The sequence below is a fragment of the Pygocentrus nattereri genome, chromosome 7 (genome assembly GCF_015220715.1).
Source record: "Pygocentrus nattereri isolate fPygNat1 chromosome 7, fPygNat1.pri, whole genome shotgun sequence".
Lineage (NCBI taxonomy): Eukaryota > Metazoa > Chordata > Actinopteri > Characiformes > Serrasalmidae > Pygocentrus > Pygocentrus nattereri.
The window spans coordinates 11,937,204-11,960,000 of NC_051217.1; the positions used below are offsets into that span (position 1 = coordinate 11,937,204).

General features: G+C 37.2%; 1 protein-coding gene across 1 annotated transcript in view; it reads left to right on the top strand.

Annotated features, from left to right (window-relative positions):
- The first annotated feature begins 307 nt into the window (after window positions 1–307).
- Window positions 308–22,797, top strand: part of tcf25 (transcription factor 25 (basic helix-loop-helix)) — a 23,733-nt gene continuing 1,243 nt past the window's right edge. Inside the window, exons 1-17 of the mRNA XM_017710897.2 lie at window positions 308–529; window positions 649–774; window positions 1,901–1,978; window positions 2,104–2,231; window positions 2,397–2,462; window positions 2,570–2,652; window positions 3,413–3,543; window positions 4,940–5,039; window positions 9,047–9,140; window positions 9,616–9,708; window positions 9,907–10,012; window positions 10,658–10,817; window positions 14,356–14,443; window positions 14,606–14,764; window positions 17,214–17,304; window positions 17,604–17,683; window positions 19,230–19,305. Coding sequence (XP_017566386.1) covers window positions 308–529; window positions 649–774; window positions 1,901–1,978; window positions 2,104–2,231; window positions 2,397–2,462; window positions 2,570–2,652; window positions 3,413–3,543; window positions 4,940–5,039; window positions 9,047–9,140; window positions 9,616–9,708; window positions 9,907–10,012; window positions 10,658–10,817; window positions 14,356–14,443; window positions 14,606–14,764; window positions 17,214–17,304; window positions 17,604–17,683; window positions 19,230–19,305 — 1,881 coding nt within the window. The remainder of the gene's footprint in view (window positions 530–648; window positions 775–1,900; window positions 1,979–2,103; window positions 2,232–2,396; window positions 2,463–2,569; window positions 2,653–3,412; window positions 3,544–4,939; window positions 5,040–9,046; window positions 9,141–9,615; window positions 9,709–9,906; window positions 10,013–10,657; window positions 10,818–14,355; window positions 14,444–14,605; window positions 14,765–17,213; window positions 17,305–17,603; window positions 17,684–19,229; window positions 19,306–22,797) is intronic.

The window sequence follows — 22,797 nt, forward strand, 5'->3', positions numbered from 1 at the left end:
ATAAGAAAAATACAAAAACAAAACAATTCAGAAATGTTTTAAGATCTAGAAGTAAGCTCTGAAATGCATACATTCTGAAGTGAATACTGAAATATAGCTTTATTTTCTAAAACAATTGAACCTTTTTTTTTACTTCTGAACATGTTTGTTTCTCAGCCTCTTCGCCTACGTCATTTCCGGTAAAAGTGAAAGCGGTTCCGTCTGATTGTCCAATCAGGAGCCGTGTTGCTGCGCTGTGTGTTTCAGCTGTTTATGGTGGTCTTCTCCTTCGGCCCTGCTCTTCCGTGGACCTGCAGTTTCTCTAAACATGTCGAGTCGTGCGCTGCGACGATTAAAAGGCAAGCAGAGGGGACAGGAGGCCATCGACATCGGAGACCTGAAACTCAACAGTGAAGAGGCAGGAGGAGCGGAGTTAGAGGAGGAGAAGGACGAAGAGCTGGACGAAGTGTTAGAGCCGGCCAAAGCCAGCAGTAGCCGGAGAGCCAAGAAGAGCAAATCTCAGAAAAACATCAGCAATATTTATGAACTGGTCAGACAGGAGCTTAAACAGCTGTCATACAACGGTCTAGCCCACTAGCTTATACCATGGCAGCCTTTTCAAGGAGCTGATAAGTCACCAGCTGTTTTGTTTGTTTTATCCTGTTACAGATAGGCGAAATTGACAACGATGTGGACACAAATCCCACCGACGAGGAGAGTGTTTTGGCAGCGAGAAGCCCGGAGGAGAGCCGTGTCAGCCCTGAACTACCGAAGCAAGAGACAGAGACTCCAAAGGTTGACCTTTAGCATGATAAGGAGTGACTAAATAGTGACTAAATGTTTGTTTTGCCCTCAAACAGTGGTATGCCTGTAGGTTAGGTTACTTAACCATTAGAATAAAGAACAAGTAAATGTGTGTATATATAGCAGCCATAGTGTAAAATAACATAACAGGAGAAGGAAAAAACATTCTTTATTTTCAATGTTAGTTTCAATGGAACCAGACTTTTTTCCAAGTAATCCATTTCTGCTGGACCATTCATCATGAGAATTACACAAAATGTAAAAGACAATAGGCACTTTCAAATTATGAAAGTGTAACTATTTAGTCATAGAGCTGGTTGACAAGGCAAAAATGTAATCACAGTGCTAGTTTTTGTGACACATGATATGTTACTGAATGTACGTCTATATGTATCTATGTATGTATGTGTATGTGTGTGTGTGTGTGTGTGTGTGTGTGTGTGTGTATATATATTACGCAGTGAATAAACATCTATACACAGTGATTTTTATTCAGTATTAATTGATAACACACTTTGCTACACAAAATTTAAACAGAATTAATGATCAAAACATGCATGTAATCAAACATGCATTTGTGAGGTGTTGTTTAAGTACTGCTGATATTTACAATGTACTCAGAGAGGCATATTGTAATATAATTTTTCACGAAAGTGATAATTATTTTAATATCGACGAACCCTGTTTAGCAATGCACTTATATGGGAATTCTCAAGCAATACCAAAATATGTATTTGTGTACATTTCTACTGATGCCATTACAAAATGTAGAAACTGAGACTAGATTAATTGGCATTAAGGAGAAATACAACTTATTTACCGAGGGGAGGCAAATACAAAAAAATGAATAAAAATGTAAATATGTGTGTTGTAACCCAGCATTGCAAGAGTACAATAAATGCTTAATTAAATTTCATTTTGGATATCAATCTAAACATTGGCTCAGTGCTGCTAAAAGTTTTTAAAACAGTTATCTGCCACTGTGGTAACATTTTGTATCCCTAATAAAATGTGCAGGTTAATGATGATGTAAAATGAGGACCTTGTTTTTCAGAGAAGAGGTTCTAATTTTTCATTAGAAAACATCCTAATCTTAACCCTTACTTGTTTTTCCTAGTCTGATGGTGACAGGAAACTGAATAATAAGAAAAAAAAGAAGCGGAAGAAAAAAAAGGCTTCTGCTGGGGATGTGCAGGTATGACCTGCCTATCACGTTTGGTCTTTTCACATCGCGAACATTTAAACACGGGGCTTTGAACGAGTGATTATCTGTGTGTTTATGTTTTCATATTATCTGCAATGTGTAACATGTTTTCGTAGGAGGAATCAGGTGCAGGGGACGACATAGATGCATTGTTGGAAACCATAAAAAAGACCAATGGCCTGTCACATACGAGTGAGGACTGTGGAGCTCCAGGCTATAGACCTGTGCTGTATGTGGAACACAGGTAAAAGTTGTTTTTGCTTAAAACTCTATTTAAACTCTATTTATATTAAATGTTGCTGTTAAAGATTTGATTGTTGTTCAGTATGTAAAAAGCTATGACATCATCATTATCATATGACAGTACATCATCCTTTCATCTGTTTTATTTTATTTATTTGTCTTTTAGGAATCTTAATTCAGAGAATGAACTGAAGAGATATTTTGGAGCTCGGGCTGTTCTAGGAGACCAAAAGTTGGTTTGTTTTTTTTTTGCTGTGAAAATGTTTATGTACCTTCAGGTAGTCTTTGTGAGTTATTTGTATGTGTATGTGCCTGATGCATTCACTGTATTCAATTAAGGCCAAGACAAAGACAGAGACAGTTTCACCGCAACACATGGATGACCACACCCAAAGACACTTGGCCTCGCTTTAGCCGACCAGGTATGCCTAGTACACTCTGACACCGAGCCAAATATTCTCAAGTCTTTGTAAAGGTCATTTGACTTTTGCAGTATCACTGATACAGTGAAACAAGTGATCTAAAATAGCTGTCTGGCCGCTGAATAACATCCACTGTCACCTTGATTATTGCATAACAAGTTGACAGTGTTGTGTTAGTCTTTTAGCTTTTTAGTTTCCCTTTAGGGAAAGATACACAGTCATGCCTTCTTTTGACTTCTGATAATGTGACTGCTCACAGAAACCCTTACCAAATATACCCTTACCCTCTTAGAGCTCCTATCTCAGTGTTGGCTTTGAAATAAGTCTTGTATGCTTTTAAAAGACAGTTTCAGGGTCATTTAACACTGCCAGTGCCACTGAATATTTCCCAAGGCCTGCAGGGCTCAAGGTGTTAATTTAACTCTGTTGATGTGGGTCCTGTGGTTATGACCTCCCAGTTCCTAGGAAGAATGGGACCATACCAAAGATTATATTGTTTATTTTCTCTAGAGAATCCAAGTAGCATTACCATTGAGACCCTATTTATTACTGGTGGTGGGTTTCCTTGAAGCTTATTTGCATGAATGAGTACTTGCTTTGTAAATGGAACCTAATTAATTTTTTTTCATTTGAAAAATAAATATTTTCTGACATGATTGTCATTTAAAAAAAGAAACATAATGAAATGGTATAGTGTTAACATCAAACAAACAAAACAAAATTGCTTAACCCTCTTTACCTCTGTTATTTTGTCCCTGAGGTATTTCTATGAGCCTGCTGGAGTCCAAAGACGGTCTCCAGTTCTTTGTGTTTGAGCACAGTCGTGATTACCAGCAGGTCCAGTTCAAATTCTTTGATGCTGTGGAATCCATGGATCCTAATAACATTGTGGTAAATAAATAACAGCATTGTTCATATACAGAGTGTTTGTGTATGTCAGTTTATGTTTTCTGCTAACCCCAGTTCACAAAAAGTTGGGACTGTGTGTGAAATACTAATAAAAACAGAAAGAGGTGATAAGTAAATTTCACATGTATTGAACTGAAAACAGTACAAAAACACAAAATTTGCTGTTCAACTTAAAAAAAAAATGTATATGTATATATTATAGTATATGGTCATTCCAAGTTTGATGTTGCAACATGTTTCTAAAATTTGGGATAGGTGTTCACCATTGTGTTGCTTCACCTTTCCTTTTAATGACATGTAATATTTTGGGTACTGAAGACACCAGTTGATCCAATTTTTAAAGTGGAATTTTTTTGCCATTCTTTTACGTAAGTCTTCAACTGTGCAGCTGTACTGGGCTGTTGTCATACTTTAAGCTTCGTAGTGCTCCTTGCGTTTTCAATGGGAGACAGGTCTGGTCTGCAGGCAGGTCAGTCCGGCACCAGCACTCCATGAATATGCAGCTGTGCTGTTGTCACGCATGCAGATTGTGGCTTGCTGTTGTCAAGTTGATATAACCATGAACATTACATATGTTGTATATGTTTCTCCAAAACATCTATATATCTTTCAGTGTTGGTGAAAGATGGTGCCTTCACAGATGTGCAATTTACATATGCCATGGTACTAATAGACAGACAGACCAAGATAGAACCCTTTTTTCCCGAATGTTACCAGTGTAAAGTTTTTTTTTTTAAACTTTACACTGGTAACATTCTGGAGGATCCTTTTGTACTTTGGCTCCGATAACATGATAAAGGGTTGACTAGTCAGACTATAATACACATTACCACTGTGCTTCAGCTCAAGCCCAGAGAAGTTGGTGGCATTTTTGGACATTGTTGACATTTGACTTCCACTGTACATAAGACAGTCTTAACCTTAATTTGTGCATGCAGCTACAAGCAATGTGTTTTGATGGTGGTTTCTCAAAGTATTCCTGAGCCTATGTGGTGATATCCATCACAGAGGCATGCTGTTTTTTTGTTGTTTTTTTTTTTTAAGCGATTGAACATCATGATCATTCAGTTGTGTTTATTGGTTGATTGCATTACCTATTTATGATGTTTTTGAACATTGTAAAATGTTCCTAGTCTTAAATTGCCCTGTGACTTTTTTTTTAACATCAGACAATTTCAGAATGAGGATTTATTTAATATTAAAACAAAGCAAATACCTTTTTTGTTCTATTTTTGTTTATGTACAGGTCAAAGTGGATTTACAGACCACTGCATTATTTTCATTTGCATTTTACATTTTACTGAGGTTTGTACTTTAATCTAGATGATTCAAGATTCATAGAGAAAATGAAAGTTATTAAGTCTCTATCTTTGAACAGGTTCTCCTGCAGCTCAACCCCTACCATGTTGACTCATTACTGCAACTTTCTGATGTCTGTCGCATCCAAGAGGACCAAGAGACTGCCAGGGATTTGATTGGTGAGAAAGTCCTTTCAAAGAGCAACGTCATTTTAATTGTTCCTTTCCTCATGGTGTAAAGTGCCAGAAACTTTAGAAATTGAAGTTGTGGCTGTCAAAATCTAAAACATTGTAATTGTATAGTGTCTAATGTAATTTTGTAATGTATCACGACATTGTATGTATCACCAAAAGTATCATGACATTTCTTCTCAGGCCTTGATTGTCCAGGTGTGCCCAGGTGGCCCCCATGGGCAATAATGAGAAAACCTAAGCAGCTGTTTTGGCCCTTGGTGGAACTTTGCTAATGGCACAGCGGAAAAAAAACTAATTTCAATCTTGTGACTGTATTACGGACAATCATAATCCTGACACTGTTCACGTTTTCTTAAACGTCTGCTCCGTTTTCTTCTCCAGTCACTTCCCTATTATTATTATTATTATTATTATTAATTTCCTGCATTATTCCGTCTTTATCAATAATTTGATAATTTCAGGCTCCTTCCAATTAAGCTATTTTAAGGTTAAATGCCCATTTCTGACACAAGCATACAGCTTAAATAATCTCCATTGGAAAAAGTTGCCAGCAGCACATCAGCCTGCCTAATGCCAGGTGTTGACTATAGGGATCTCAAGCCCCCTCAGCAATGGGCTGTGAAACGGGGTGAAAAAGCACCATTGAATACTTTTGGGATGAGTTTGGCATTTGTGATCCAGCACTCACTTCAGTAATGTTTACTGAATACAGTCAAATCCTCACAGCAATTTCCAGCATCTAGCCATCCTAGAAGTATAAAATCTGTTGTCAAGGATCATTCAGTTTGTTGTAATAGACTCTCAGTCCTCTGTATGCACTTGTGTAATATGTGAATTTGTTGCGTGTGGTTTCGTAGACCCACTGATGATATGATTATCTAATCAAATCAGCTTTCCTGGATCAAACTGATGAGGGCAAAGGCAGTAGAATTAATTTAGGGAGTTAATGTAACTGCTTCTTTTTTGAATGTATCAGTATAGAGTAACCTTAAGTGTAATTGCACAGCAGTGTACAGAATAAATATCAGATTCAGATCAGTTGGTCACTTTTTTTAAAGCCATATCTGAAATTCCTTCAGCTATGATTTATGATTTATCAACAGTGCAGCTGCAGAAGCCTGAGATAAGCAGCTTTAAAATGAGATTAAGCTTATGACTGCTGCTGTCTTTTTCAGGGAAACCTTGTTATGAGAAATGAGCATGCTGGCCATTTGCTTGTTATGTCTCTGTTACCAGGGATATTTACATGAAATTTTTTGTTATCTATAAGTGACCACAGTGATTTAAGAAGGTCGCTTTAGATTGTCTTTAAAACCTGTTTGGTTTCTTTACATTAGCATTAAAGCTTATAATATAATTGAATGGAGATTTCAGTCAGGTTATTGAACTAGCACATCTGTAATGTGATTAATTTTTTTTGAAGACCTTAAATGTTCATAAATGAGTGTAAATTAAATTGTTTTTCTTTCTGAATACTGGGTTAAGCTGACATCACTTTAAAGATAGGTTGGTTGGTTGGTTAGTGTAGTGGTTAACACCTCTGCCTTCTACGCTGTGGACTGGGATTCAATCCCCACCTGGGCAAACATCCTACACTGTACCAATAAGAGTCCTTGGGCAAGACTCCTAACAGCACCTTGGCCTACCTGTGTAAAATGATCAAAATTGTAAGTTGCTCTGGATAAGAGCGTCAGCCAAATGCCATAAATGTAAATGTAAAGAAGTCTGTTGAAGAAAGAGATGATGGTGTAATATACAGCTTTAGCCAGTAGACGGAGACATAGAGTGTAATTCTCTGCATAGAACAGCATAATGTTACTCTTATTTCATTCATCTTCATATTCTTGTGAACATTTCCTATTAAGTGTTGCTATTTTAGCTTGGTGCACTGTAAGAGACCAGAGGAGTCTCTTCTTTATCAGAACCTAGCCTTGGATTTGCTTGTGATCTATACATTTATATAGATCACAGATAGACGTGACATTTATATAACATTGCTTCTGATGCTTGTAGGTGTGTGATATTGTGTGCACTATACTATTGTTCATCGTGGTTGACAATAATATCAGGACGCGGCTGCAAGAAAAAAGGAGCTGTAAATACAAGCTGCGGGCTGCCCCTTGTGCCCATTCACGGAAGATCCTCTTAATCCATAATCCATGCAGCACCTTTCTCCATTAATCTGTTTGAACATGGCAGGTTGTGGCCACAAAAGTACATTATGCCTGCTTAAACAAACATACTTACTCCTCAGAAAATTTAGTTTTTGCTATGGTTTGGTAGGGGCAGGACAGTGGCGTAGCCTTACAGCAAGTAGGCCCTGGGTTTGATTTCCTGGCCGGGTGACCAGGGTCCTTTCTGTCTGGAGTTTGCATGGTCTCCCCGTGTCTGCGTGGGTTTCCTCTGGGTACTCTGGTTTCCCCCCAAAGTCAGGCCAATTGGACATGGTAAATTGCCCCAAGGTGTGAATGTGTGAGTGCATGTGTCTGTCTGGTTGCCCTGTGATGGACTGGTGACCTGTCCAGGGTGTATCCTGCCTTCCACCCATTGACTGCTGGGATAGGCTCCAGCACACCCCACGACCCAGAAGGAGAAGTGGCTTAGATGTGTGTATGGTTTTGGTATATTTGGCGTGATTTAGTAGGTTTTGCTATAATTTGTGTTAACAGGCTCTGAATTGCTTCTTGTTAGAATAATAAAACAGTTTAAGCTCAACTGTGTGAAGTAGCCTAAAGACTACTGTTACAAATGCATAGCTACTTCTTTCTTGTTTTTAATATCTTGTGTAATTATAACATAGAAATAATCTTTTACTCCCCAGTTCATTTGTGATGAGGGATGAAGCTTTGTGCATAGAAGGTTCCTGCATGGCAAGGGGTGTGGACAAAAATGTATATCATGCTGGTACTAGATATTCTAAAGCAGACAATGTATCAGGGCTGATTCATAAGAAAAAATCTTAAAAGAAAACATTTTTTTGTGTACGTGTTGTAAAGCTGCTGACAGCATGTTTTCAGGCATTTAAATCATCTGACTTTACTGACAGTCTTGACTGATGGAAAATATTTGTAATTTTGTGTCAGTATCATTGTCACTTGGCGCAAGCTTAAATTGCTGTGCACTTTTAAATTACAATTTGAACATTTTACATATCTGTATGTTTCTAAGCACACACCAGTCTAACAGTTGCTTGCTGCATATTTTTAAGACTATTATAAAGTTTCCAGGCCAGTTTACAAGGCCTTTCAAGGCATAGGTGTTTGTTACACATAGCTCCCGCCATTAAATGCCAAGGGAACTGGTGTGCTATATGCCGTCAATAATGGTACATTAACAGGCAGTGTGAAGCTTCAGTCAGGCTGGGGCATTGCAGGCTGATGTTGCAGTGTGGTCTCAAATACAGAACCTTCATCATTCTTCTTTCCTGTCTCCTGACTGAAACCCTGAAGTGTTTTATGGACCACCATGAGCCACCAGAAGAGCTTCAATGTGTTTTGGCACAGATTTTCCATCAGTGCTGATGGATTTTACATCATGGAACTCGCAAGTGTGCATTCATCTTGTAATAAGGGGTGTATGTTTGTAACTGTAGTATAATATTCCTTTCTGTGTAGCTGTGGATGGACTGCTCTTGCTGACAGTCTGATCATGTTCTAAGAAATGGGTAGTTCTTTTGTTTTTCTTTCCATATATCACTACTAAACAAGCATCGCAGTCATTAATGATCCTATTAACAAACATAACAAAAACTAGCCTGTTGCAGCTATTGTATGTGTAAATTTGTTACATAATGTGTGCATAGTTGACTTTTCAGATTTATTTCTTGCTTGTTGAATCTCTGTTATTTAGCAGTGATCCCTGCTAAATAAGTCATTTTCTATTTTTCAATGACAAGCAATTGATTTGTATTTATCATTTTAGTTACCCGTTTTGCTTTTTTATGCTTTCACTTAACATATGTTTGTGTCTGTGTTTGTGTTTACTGTTTTCAGAGAGGGCTTTGTACAGCTTTGAGTGTGCATTCCACCCAGTTTTCAGTTTGACCTCAGGTACCAGCAGGTTGGACTACCGCAGACCAGAGAACAGGTTAGTGCTTCTCTTCTTCCTTCCTCGAAACTCTGCACATTTGTCGTCATTCTGTTCTCTAGGAAGAGTGGTCTGTTTACCATTTTACCATTATGATTTCAAATAAGGTGTCATTGAAAATTTTTTGTTTAAAATCTACATAATTTTTAAAAGCTATTGTTAAGCTTAAAAATAGTTGTAAAGTTGCTGTGCGTTTATATCTCACAATTTTTAACATTTTTAAAATATGTTTTAAATATATTAAAAATATATTTTAAGATGGGCTTTTAAGATTGCATGTAACACATGATTAACTTTCTGTCATGACCAAGTGTTTGCATGGAGTTGCAACACCATGTCTGTGTTTATTTATCTGTTTATAAAACCAAATTTTGAATTTCCCATGCCAGATATATGAGGAGAAGTAAATGTTTCAGAATTGTAATGTTTCAGTAATGTGTTCAGTATTTTAGTTCAGTCCCTTTGTACTGTGCAGAGCCTTTTATCTAGCAGTTTATAAGCATATGATGTTCCTGGAGAAGAGAGGCTGTCCCCGCACTGCTCTGGAGTACTGCAAACTCATTCTGAGGTAAACTTATTCAGACTGCTCACCTGCAAATCAAATGTACTGTCTGTCTGTGTAAAGCATAATAAGAACTTCTTTTCTTTTTATGTCTAGTTCCCAGACATGTTTTGTGTGGTTATATTAATAGATGACATAGACTAAGCAAAAAGTCTGTGAACTGTATAACCTTTTTAACACATATGTGTTTGTGTATGTGTGTAGTTTGGACCCAGATAATGATCCTCTGTGTATGCTGCTGCTGATTGATTTCCTGTGTCTGCGCTGTCGGGAGTATGCTTCCCTCATCCGACTTTATGAGGAGTGGAAGGTGAGAATTCTTGTCCAGACCCCATCTTTTTTTTATAACTGACTGCTCCTACAGCTTTTAGTGTGCTAACACTGTTCAGAGAGAGAAAAAAAAAGATTAACCTTTCAAGACTTAAAGCTAAATTATAAGAAATTGGTTGCTTTTGTTTATTGATGGGATCATGAAATGTATCAGACCTTTTTGGATGCAAACTTGTTTAAAGAAAAAAAAAGGAAGTAGGACAATGATCTGACACACACCAGTCACCTTTGAAAGGACTTAAAATGGTTTGTTTAAAATAAATACAATTTAATGTGACATTTAATTACCGAATATAATCAACAGAAATACGACACGTATACAAAAACTTTTTGGGTTCATTGTATGCAAGTGACCAAACACAATCACAATAACTCAAATTTATATCAGTTTCAAATTAACAGGGATTCTTTCCTAAGGTTACATAACTTTGTGCATACTTTTCATCATGCTATTATGTCATCATATTTTAGCAAATTACAGTTTGGTCAAGAAAACTACATTTGGTCTATATTAGGCAGCCTTATGAAAACAAGAATGGCTTATTAAAAATGTAGCCAAATGTATTTGTTTGACTCTTGTTATTAGTAACTATTGAATGCCGTGTGATCTGCTGTGTTGGTTTAGGTCCATCGTAACCTCTCCCAGCTGCCTAACTTTGCCTTCTCAGTAGCGCTGGCTTGCTACCATCTGAGTCAGCAGGAGGAGACTACATCTGATGAGAGCCAGCGCATGAAAGTTAAATCAGACATAATGCTGCAGGAAGCTCTTATCATGTTCCCAGGAGGTGAGAATCACATGCACACGTGGGTCTGTGGTCTGACTCATTTTGATAATGGCAAGAGTTGATCTGACATGCAGTTATCCATGTGGAAGACAAAAAACAGCCAAAAAAGGTCCTTCAGCTCACATTAATGTAGGGCTGAAGCTGGAGGCTTACTTGTAAAAGTGATGAAACTGGTGTTGAGAGTGAAAATGAGTAGCATGAAAGAATTAGCAGTAAGCAGATGAATGCATTTGAAAAAAGTGAGCTAAAACTCTGGTTTGAACTAAGTTGTACAATGCTGGGTGCTGATGTGGACTTTGTAAGGTTGTCTTACAAAAGGTAGCCTCAGTGGACCAACATGTTAGTTTGTCAGAGAAATTAGGTGATTTGGCTCGCTTTAATGAAAATACAGCACAATTTTTTTTTTACAGGTTTTGAAAATGTATTAACAAAATATAAAAATACAAAAATAATGAATACTGGCATGTTTAACTTGACAGCCCATGCACATCCCTAGTATGCACACAGTATGCTGACTCGCAGCTTTCAGTAGCGATGCCATGAAATGTTATTTCGGGAAAGTAAATCCTAAGTGTTTATGTGCATTAAAAGGGCCTGGCTGTGTTGTCTCTCATTAGCTTGTTAGCTGTGACTCAGTTTAGCAACATGCTTCTATGGATAGCACCACGTTTGATTGAATGTTCTCATTCTTAGGGACTTTGTTCTTAAATTACAGATGTTTACTCACATACCTTTTGTGTGTGTGCGTGCATGCATGTTATAAGAGAAAGAGAGAGTTTTGACCTTTTTTTGTGCTGTGCAGGATCTTTCATGGTCTCCTTAATGGGTAGTTCCAAGCCAAATAAAAAATGAGGTTTTAATTCAAGCTGGCGCAGATCTTTCAGCTGCTTAAGACATATTTGCATTAACTATGTCTGACTCTGTCTGGTTGTATCTAAATGTGGACTAGCCTTAGCTGTGTTTATGTCAAACGATCAGAGGAATTACAAAGCAGGGATTGTAACAGTTATTTAGAAGTTTCATAAGAAGTTTCACACACATAAATCTTAATTCTTTAACGAAACTTTTTGTTTTGAGATTTTGCACTCTGCTAAATCACAACTATTGCATTAATTTGTATATCCACTTGCCATTGTCTAAGGCTGATACTGTTGCACAGAAGTCTTTTAAAACTGTGTAATTGTTTTTAAAAGTGTGTTTATTTAATATTACATGTTAAGCTGCCTTGAAAATATTTTCTCTTTGTCCCAGTCAACTCTTAAGATTCAAAATAGTCATATTTGAATGTATGGAAGATTTAAAAATCATAGATAAAAACTCTATAAATAAATATCTCTGCCAAGCCTGACATTCCTCACATGTAGCCATGTGGAAAGTAACCATGGTAAGCAGTTAAACTAGGTTGGAAGGAGGAGACTTTCTTCTATTTCACCTTTTCGTCTAGTAATTTTGTGATGGCCCCTTACACTGAAGAGGGTGGATCAATAACAGTTGTGGTTGTAGTATGACTTTGATTTGGCCACAGAACTGTAAGTAGAACAATACTATGTAAGATGTGGGGATTTGGAAACCTCTCTGGTGGAAATGTGGAAATGCACGCAACATGTGGAAGAACATTCTAGTAATATCGATTACAATTCTGACACTCATGAGTGGCTGAATCTGATGGTTGCAAGAGTATGGAAAAAGAACTCGGTCAAAACTTGGTTAGTGATGTGTCTTTCGTAGATGTAATTGTAATTACATTGTAATACCTACTATTGTCATCTTCATTAGTATAATGCTGATCTCTGGATTCACAAAAATTTATAATTCGCCCTGACACCTCTGACTTTTAAATTATTATTTCAGGTTTTACTGGGATCCGTAGGGTTTATTATGATGTTGGCCCACCCCTTGCAGCTATAACAGCTTCAACTCTTCTGGGAAGGCTTTCCACAAGGTTTTGTCTGTTTATGGGAATTTTTGATCATTTTTCCAGAAGTGCATTTGTGAGGTCAGACACTGTTGTTGGACGAGAAGGCCTGGCTCGCAGTCGCTGCTCTAATTCATCCCAAAGGTGTTCTCTTGGGTTGAGGTCAGGACTCTGTGTAGGCCAGTCAAGTTCTTCCACACCAAACTTGCTCATCCATGTCTTAACGGGCTTTGCTTTGTGTGATGTTGGAATAGGAAGAGGCCATCCTAGAACTGTTCCCAAAAAGTTGGGAGTATGAAATTGTCCAAAATCTTTTAGTCTTCTGAAGCATTAGGAGTTCCTTTCACTGTAACTAAGGGTCCGAGCCCAACTCCTGAAAAACAACCCCTTCACCAAAATGTACACTTGGCACAATGCAGTCAGACAAGTACCGGTCTCCTGGTTACTGCCAAATCTAGACTCATCCATCCAGCCAGACAGAAGTGTGATTTTTCACTCCAGAGAACACGTCTTTACTGCTCTAGACTCCAGTGGTGGCACTTTACTCCACTGCATTTCACACTTTGCATTGCGCTTGGTGATGTAAGGCTTGGATGCAGCTGTTCAGTGATGGAAACCCATTCCATGAAGTTCTCTACGCACTGTCCTTGAGCTAATCTGAAGGCCGCATGAGGTTTGAAGGTCTGTAGCGATTGGCTCTGCAGAAAGTTGGCGACCTTTGCATCTCAGTATCTGCTGACTCCGTTCTGTCATTTTACATGGCCTACCACTTCTTGGCTGAGTTGCTGTCATTCCCAGTCGCTTCCACTTTGTTATAATAGCAGTGAAAGTTGATTGGAATATTTAATAGCAAGGAAATTTCACGACTGGATTTGTTGCACAGGTGGCATCCTATCACGGTACCACACTGGAATTCATGGAGTTCCTGAGAGCGTCCCATTCTTTCACAAATGTTTGTAGAAGCAGTCTGCAGGCCTAGGTGCTTGGATTTATACACCTGTGGCCATGGATGTGATTGGAACACCTGAATTCAATGATTTGGATGGTTGAGTGAATATTTTCGGAAATATAGTGTATGTGGCTTTTTGTACAGGCTTAATATCTGTCTACACTGTACATTTATCCAGCACAGCTGCATTTCTAGAACAGTCTCATCTATATTAGTTTCTTTAACTATGATAATAACAGTATATCACGTCACCCAACATCGAAAAATTCATTTTCAAGTTTACATGTGGAAATACTAGTGTCTTGCTTCAGTTTGCATGAAGTAAATCAATAATTAACAACTTTTATTTTTAACGAGTGGTAAACCAGTTTTTACCATCAGTGGGGACTGTTACCATGGTAACTCTGTTAACTCTACACTGAGCACATACCTAGTCTCAGCTTTTGACAAAACAGTGTATCAAAAGGTTATAGATATTTATATGGGCAATGGGGAAATAGTCATTTTAATGTTGTCATTCAGGGTTTTTATGTCAGTGTTAATTGTGATTTTGGACTACACTGATCTTTTTTGTTTTGTTACAATGCAAATTTCCCCCAGTGGGATAATAAAAGTCTGTCTTATCTTTGATGGTTACAAAATTGTGGCTGTCACTATGGTTCTGTGTGTTACAGTGTTGATGCCTTTATTGGACCTGTGCACAGTCCAGCCTGATGCAGCTGTCTCTTCCCATGCATTCTTTGGACCTAAAAGCCGTTTTGGGTAATTACTGATGTCTGTATGTTTCAAATTTTTTAAAATGAGAAATGCCTCAGGTGCATTTAAATTAAACTGGATTACAATTTTCATTTATTGGTATGAAGATTATTGCTATTTTAAACAAAAAAATGTAATCATATTGGCTCCTCCCTCTCTCTCTCTCAGGCAGCCCCCTGCTCTGACAGAGCTGGAAGGGCTTTATGTGGGTCGCTGTCACAGCCTCTGGAAGGAGGCAGGAGTGATGCTTTGGATGGAGGGCAATGTTCGTGAGGTGCTGAAAAGGGTTGATTCACAGGATCCCTTGGTGGATGACTGCCAAAACAAGTAAGAACACATTTATGTGTAGGACTTTCCTTAAGGACTTCTGCTACCCTTACCATGTTGAATAATAATAATAAATATTAGGCCTTTAAAAAAAATATTATGAGTTAATTACTTGATATAATTCATTGCAATGGGGCTAAATAATAGTAGTAATAGTACTTGAGTTAAATAGCTCTTTTTATTCAAAAGTTAACAGCGAACTATTGAATGAGACAAGGGAGAAAACAGCAGTAAACATGAAGACAGAGCCCATTATCACATTGGCAAAATAAAATGCAACTAAAAAAAAGTGACCAAAAATAAGGAGTAACACATGCAATAGGAGCAGATCAACGCTGATTCAGACGAAGTCAAAATAAACTAGCTGGCTAGCTAATATAGTGATCCTAAAATAAAAGTCATGTGAGGTAACTTTCAGAGTGCAGACTGCAGCATTTTGGACAAGTTTCAGCATTTGGGACAAGCCTTAATGTGCCTTCATCAATCTGTTTTAGTTTTGTCTATCATTGACTCACATTGCATCAGACTGGAACATTTCTACAAGGCAGGCACTGATAAGTGTGTCTCCACTTTTCATCGTAGCTAAACGAGAGTCATCTGACATGCGAGAGGACACTCTGCTGTGCCTATCCAGCTCTTTTCTCAGCTTTTTTATGTATAGCTTTCATGGATCCAGCTTGTTTTTAGATACACATCAAGAGTATTCAGATCCAATGTGTGTCATTAAGAACCATACACATTTAAATGGTTAATGTAAAACTTAGAGGGTATTAGGTATTATTTACTCTATATGGCTAAAACCATAGGCTTTAGTATGAGATTTGTGCTTAGTGTTGGGGATGAAATTCTTATCCATTCAGCCACAAGAGCATTATAAAGTCAAGCAATGATGTTCCAAAGGTGTTCAAAGGGCTCTGTGTAGGCCAGTCAAGTTCTTCCACACCAAACTTCCAGAAAAAACCTTAAGGACCTTGCTTTGTGCATAAGGCATTATCTTCATGAAACAGGAAAGGACCTTCCTGACCTTCCACCACAAAGTTGGAAGTACACATTTCTCTAAAATGTGGCTTTACAGTTTCTTTCCCCTGAGTAAAGGGATCTCCCCAAACATAAAAAAGCTTGTTTCCACTGCTCCAGAGTCCAACAGCAGTTCCGCTGAACATTTGGCATGGTGCTGGTTATCTGAACAGTTTTTGTGTTGGCATTGCTTCCAGAGATAATTTGGAGCTCAGACTTGAGTGCAGCCAGTGACCGGTTATTTAACATGTTAAATGCTATAACACTAAGTGGTACTGTTTGTCAGCCTGTGCTGCAGTGAATCCAGTTCAACAGGCCTAATTATGCTCTTTTTTGTAGTGAAACATGCAGATGTTCAGTAAGAACTAGTGATATCCACAATATACTTAGAAAACTGTATTGTCATGTAATTTGTCACTCTGTGATTGAACATATTGATGTCTGTCTGCCCTGCGATGGACTGGCGACCTGTCCAGGGTGTATCCTGCCTTCTGCACAATGACAGCTGGGATAGGCTCCAGCAACCCCCTTCCCATACCCCCCCAATGTATGATGTAAAACACTCATTCGAATAAATACAAATAAATAAATACAATTAAACAAAAGTTTTGTTTTTAAAAAAATGATAATACATCTTATAATTTAATGTCTTAATATCTTGATTAGAAGAATACAGTTAGGTTTGGTTCCTGATTTCTCAATGCATCCCAGTTATTGCATGGATTTGTTAGATTTTTATCAGCAGCACACTGGATTTAATTCATGAGGGATTGATTAGCTGAGCTAGGTGTTGAACGGCAATTGTAAATTCTGAGCTTTGTAAAGTAGTGCTTCGGAGATAGTTAAGAAGAGCTATTTACACACATTTTTTCGAAGATTAACTTAAGAAATGTGGCTTGCACACTGCAAAGAAGACATAATATAGTAAAAAAGGATTGTGCATGCTTTCCCAGATCAATCTCTTTTCTCAGCTGCCTCAGACTTTTGCACGACTTTTGCAGTAAGAGGGTTGATATTCACTAAGTTTCTGTAATTGTTGCTACCAAACATCTGTGATGTTATAAGTAGTTATGCCTGTGCTTCTAGAACTTGTTTATATTTCTCATGATCACACTACAGTAGGGGCAGTCTAATCATTTTAGACAGCTCAAACATTCAGATAAACATTCAGATAAGGTCTTGGAATCAGTGCAAACCAATTTCTTAATGTGTGACGTTCATACAGCGGGCATCGAGACCACATAGTGCTTAAGGCTAGTGACAGAATTCTTCTGAAAAAAGGTTTTTCAGAAGTGCCCTGATTCTTAATGCTGTGTGCATATATATATATATATATATATAAATGCATACTTTGTGTGTGTGTGTGTGTGTGTGTGTGTGCGCGTGTGTTTTTTTTTTTTTTTTCTTTTTTTTTTTTTCCTTTCATGGTCAGGAGGAAGCAGCGGTACCAGAGTGCTCCCAGGAGCATCCACAGGCATGTGCTTCTGTCTGAGATTAAAGAGGCCACATCTACACTGCCTCTGGTGAGGGAGACTTTTTGAACTCAAATTCACTCAGACTTACTCAGTGGAACTTAGCTGACCCAGGAGTTTCATGAAGAAGCATCATTTTCATTTAAAATTTATTTAACCTATTGGCATGCCTTGTTTCTACAGAAAAAGATTGTATGTGTTTGTTAAAATAAATTCTTAGCATACTTAGCATGTTGATGGCTAGTATAAATACACTGCTTTGGAAATACATAGTTTGTTAACTTGTTGTTTGTATGAATATTGCTGTACCCAGTGCTTTGAATGTATCATGTAGTTTATTTTCTTTGCAGGAAGTGACCACACAGCCAGTGATGAGTTATGACCCGCTCCCCCCTCTGGATTCTATAATGTCCTACACAAGACCAGAAAGGTACTGTACTCTCCAAGTAACTCTTTTCTTTCTGGACAATGCTATTGTGTTCTTTTTGGTTTTATAGTTCACAGTGGGGGGAAACAGGCAGTCACTTTATTTGTTTTTCAGTATAACTGCAGTGCTTATATACACTACAGAATTTGCACATATAATGTCTAATACTAATAAATGCCATAAAAAAATGTATTCATAAGCATAAATAAAGATATGTGAGACAAAATTGTTAAAGGGAAAAACAATTCAGAGACTAAATATATTTATATGTATTTAGATTTGGGATATTAATGGTGCAAAAACAACTTCTGGTACAAACTTGTGTTATTGTAAAAGATGCTTCCATTAGTGTCAAAGATTTCACACAGCTAGTAGCAGTCATAGTCAACGTGAAGGAGCATTCCAAAGTTTGCAGGGACAACATTATTAAACAACACTTCTATGAAAAAAGCTACAGCACCATAGGAAAGAACTTAAACATGTAACAAGTAGAATGTTCATGGAACCACAAGTAACTGTTCCTGGACAGATGCGACCTGCAACATTTATATAATGTGCTCTCAGACTAATAAGAAGGGTAAGAGAGAAGCCAGCAGTCACTTGAAAAGAGTTGCAGGATGACCTGAAAGCGGCAGGAACAACAATTACATAAGTAATGAAGTGCCTCACAGTACTCTGTTCCAACGCCCTACACAAAAATCCTATGCTAGACAAGAAGCATGCATCTGAAATATGCAAACAAGCATGTAGACAAACCAGAGCACTTTTGGAGCAATGCACTTGTAAGATGAAACTTTTTCAGATCATTTAAATCATGTTTGGACGAAGAAGGGTTATACGTATAATTCATAAAACAACACCCCACAGTGCTCTTGCTTATCTGCAAAATAGCTCGAGCATTGCATATTATTGAAGAAAATATAAATGGGGCAATTTATCAGGACATAGAGGAGAATTATTTCTCATTGGTCAAGAAACTCTAACTGGGGAGAAGAAGGAAGTTCAACAAGACAACAACCCCAGACATAAGATGTGGTGTCTGAATACTTATTTCTTATTTCTGTATAATGAAGTTATTATTATTATTATTATTATTTTGTCACTGTATAAGGACAGACTGAAATACATTATGATACTAGACCTTACTCCCACTGTTAGGATTACAAGCACACATGCAGTCATTACTTTTCCATGTTCTGTTAATCTGTGTGTTAAACAGCAGCCACGCCATAATTTGGAGCTAGTTTGGAACTCAGGTCTTGTGATATTTGTTAATGAGAAATTTGAGAGTTAGATGGTTGTTCCTTAAGTATGTGACAGTGGCCCCAAATGAGACTAATTTCACTGAAGACAGCATTACTTACTTTAAGTGGCTTTCATAATGTCTGACCCATTTATTTTACATTTGTTTTGTTTATTTTTTTCTGTATCTGTAGTTGATGTAAAGCTTTGATTTTTGATGATACAATATGTGATACAGAACACAAGTCGAATACACATGAACATACTGTCACATTTGGGTGATTTAATTTTCTCTATACCCTTGTAGGCAGAATGCACGAGCCTCTAATGAGAGCACTTTATCTCTGTTGTTCCGCTCTCTGCTGCCGAACTTCAACCTGCAGGTGAGTTGACTTGAAGGTGCTTGCATTGGTGAATGTCTTATCATCCCTGATTGGCCTTTGAAGAATAGAGGAGCAGAACTGCAGACACATGTTTAAAAACAACTCATGAAGTGAGAAGTGTAATGATGCTGTCAGAACAAAACCTTGTGAAGGTGATCTGGATCATTGCTATTGGTTTAGTAGTTTTACAAAGTATAAAAAGCAGCTTGTTTTTTTTTTCTAATTATAATAAAGTTTTTGTCCTGACAGCAATGATAAGGATAAAAATTCTCATGTGAAGTGAAATTGGTTATCTTTGCTGTCCATTTTTGCCTGTTTTTAACATAATTTATAATATCAGCTACTCTTTCTACTGTGTCAAAATTTCTTAATAAACAGTACACTGTCTTGCCGCTTTAACCTGCGAGTTTAGAACATTTTTTATTCCTGTGAAGTTACTTTTTTATTTTATTTTATTTTATGTTTTGAGATACAAGGTTTTGTTCTGAAAGTCACTGTCTATGTCTTGAATATTCATCAAATTTCTATTTCAGATCAAAAGTTGAATATTACAAACATACAAAATAACAGCTTTTATTTCTGGATAAGGTTTTCATTGGACCAATCTTGTTTTATATGTTTAGGCCCCCCCAGTTTGCTTTAGCATAAATATTGAGACTGTATTTCAGAGGGGTTGCTAATGGTATTTCTTTAGATGAAAACGATCATAATAGCTATATCATAAGCCTGTAGATTAATAGCTTGGCAAATCTTAGTTAGAACTACTGCAGTTGAGATTTGTACAATTTTCAATATAAACAAAATTAAATACTTTGAAAACTAAGAAGCTCTTGTTTGTTTGCAATGATGAAAGTCTTTCAAGGACAGTCACAGCAGCTGATGGTAGAAAAGTTCTCCAAAAAACAGTGGAACGAAATTTGCTTATAAGATACAGATTGATATTTACCAGTGTGATAGAAAAGACAGAGTATGGCAAAAGAGAGGGACTGCAAATGACTGTAAACCCACAAGGCAGTGTCTTGACGTGCGCACATGGCTTCCTCTTGTACTGGCTCACCCATCTTTATTGATGACAGGTAGCAGCCAAATGAATTCTGAAGTTTACAGAACCATCGTCCATGTCCACAAAAATGCCTCCAAATTTTCCAGACAGATATTCATAATATAGTAACACAGTAATTTAAAAATTTGTTCTACATAATAAATATTACTGATAGAAAAAGTGGGACATGCAGAACTAGCCAAGTCAGTTGGCTTATTTAAAAAACAATTGAGCAGTATTTCAGATGTTGAAGAGGAAATTAAAGTCAGAACACCCCCCCCCCCCCACCCCGACCCCATCAAGCAAGCATTAGCTCAAAAAGGATGCAGTTATGTTGACAGTGCATTTTAGAGTATGAAGACTCTGGTGATGGAATAAATGCAAAAATTACCTTTGTAAAAACAATACCCAGAAATAAAATCACTTTCAGTACTTCAGCCTTATATGCATCTTTTGATCTGAATTATACATTTCATAACTATGCAACAAAATAACACATTTTACTTCACTGTCTTAATATTAAAATAGTACCTTAAGAATTTTTTAGTCAAGATATGATTATGGCTTTCTGCATCTTGGTCTTTTTCATCCTTTTGCTTCTCTTTGCTATAGATTTCATTCATATATTTTATTCAGAGCAGGCAAATGAATGCATGCTGATTCTGCATCAGTCTGTACAAATCTAAGGAACAATACATTGGTTTCTGTATAATATTCTAATTTTCCTTGAAATAAATGGAACTCACAACTGATTTAATGTTACCATGCCATAGTAAATATCATTCTTATACAAACCCAATTCCAAAACAACTGAATGCCATTTCCTTTCCTGAGACAGCAGCACATAAAAAACGTAATTATTCTTTGATGGATTTCATCGCATAAGCTCTGGAATACTTTGACAAACCCTTGTCAGTAAACACTGCGTTGCTGTAAAGACAGTGCGTGACAAAAACTATGTCACTGTCGGCTTTTCTGGGTCTGAGCTCATCTGAAATGGACTGATGCATGGTGGAAACGTGCTATCGTCTAATGAGTCAACCTTTTAGATTGTTTATGGAAATAATGGACGTTGTGTTCTCTAGACTAAAGAAGAAAAGGACCATCCAGATTGTTAGTAGCCTAAAGCTTAAAAGCCAGGTTCTGTTGTGGCATTAATGGGTAACCTGTACATCTGTGAAATTAACACTGAACATGTTTTGGAGCAAAATATGTTGGCTTTTATACAATGTCTTTTTCCAGGACACCTATGCTTATGTCAGCATGACAACATCAAGCTACATTCTGCACATGTTGCAACAGCATAGCTGTTTAATCAGAGAGAGTAGGTGCTAGACTTGGCTGTCTGCAAGAAACATTGGAAACTTCTTATTAAGCTCAAAATAAGACAACAAAAACCTTCTGTGGTTGCACACCTGAAGACTCTTAGAAGAGTGGCAAAAATTTACTCTTTCAAAATTGGATCACTTGGCATCTTCAGTCCCACTATGTTTAAGTGCTGTTAAAAGGTAAGGTAATGTAACACAGTGGTAAACAATGCCCCCCCCCCCAGTTGTTTGGAACGAAAACTGTGAAGTTCAAAAAGTGTAAATATATTGTTTTTGTGCTATTTTAAATATACTGCAGACCAGAGAGAATTTACTTATCACTGCTTTGTTTTTATCAGCATTTCATGTACTGTGCTAGTAGTAACCAATTACTTTATAATTGGTTATTAATGCATTTCCAACTCTGTAAAAATGTTTTGTCATTCCAAACTGGGTGAAAACAACTTCATATTTTAACAAATGTAGATGTGCATTGCAACTAATTTTGATATTCATGTATCTGTAACCGTTAAAGAATGGAGAATCCGTTAACAACTCAAGTGATACTATGAAAGTGAATAGTGATTTTAGGCCAGCACCAGAATGGTTAATAGAATACTCTATTACTTGTTCACACTCACGTAACAAGTGGTGTGGTTAGTATGGCAAAAATACAAATCATGATACCAACATTTTCACAATATCCAATATGAATCTGAAATTGAGGTTTTCTGAGGTCTGATATGATGAAACGTGTAGTGCCACATTTTAGAAAGTATTATCAAAAACTGAAAACAGGGTTTTTTATTCTGTGTTTTACATACTGAGTTGCAGTAAATTTAATTTAACAGGCCTAATTATACTCTTTTTGTAATGGAACATGCAGTTGGTCAGTGTTCTTTAAGTACTAATGATGTAATTTATCACAGTTACAATCATATTGCCCACCTCAAAAATTTATTTCAGTGAAACAATGCAAAGCCAAATTTTAGGTTAACCTCAAAAACACCTCAAATCTGTCTGACTTCAAACTTGACAGTGAAATATCGTCCATAGCGAAATGCTGAAATAAGGTTGCTTTGGTCTGTGAATTCCTCAATGAGGACACTCACCGTTATTCATGAAGCCCATCCAAGAAAACAC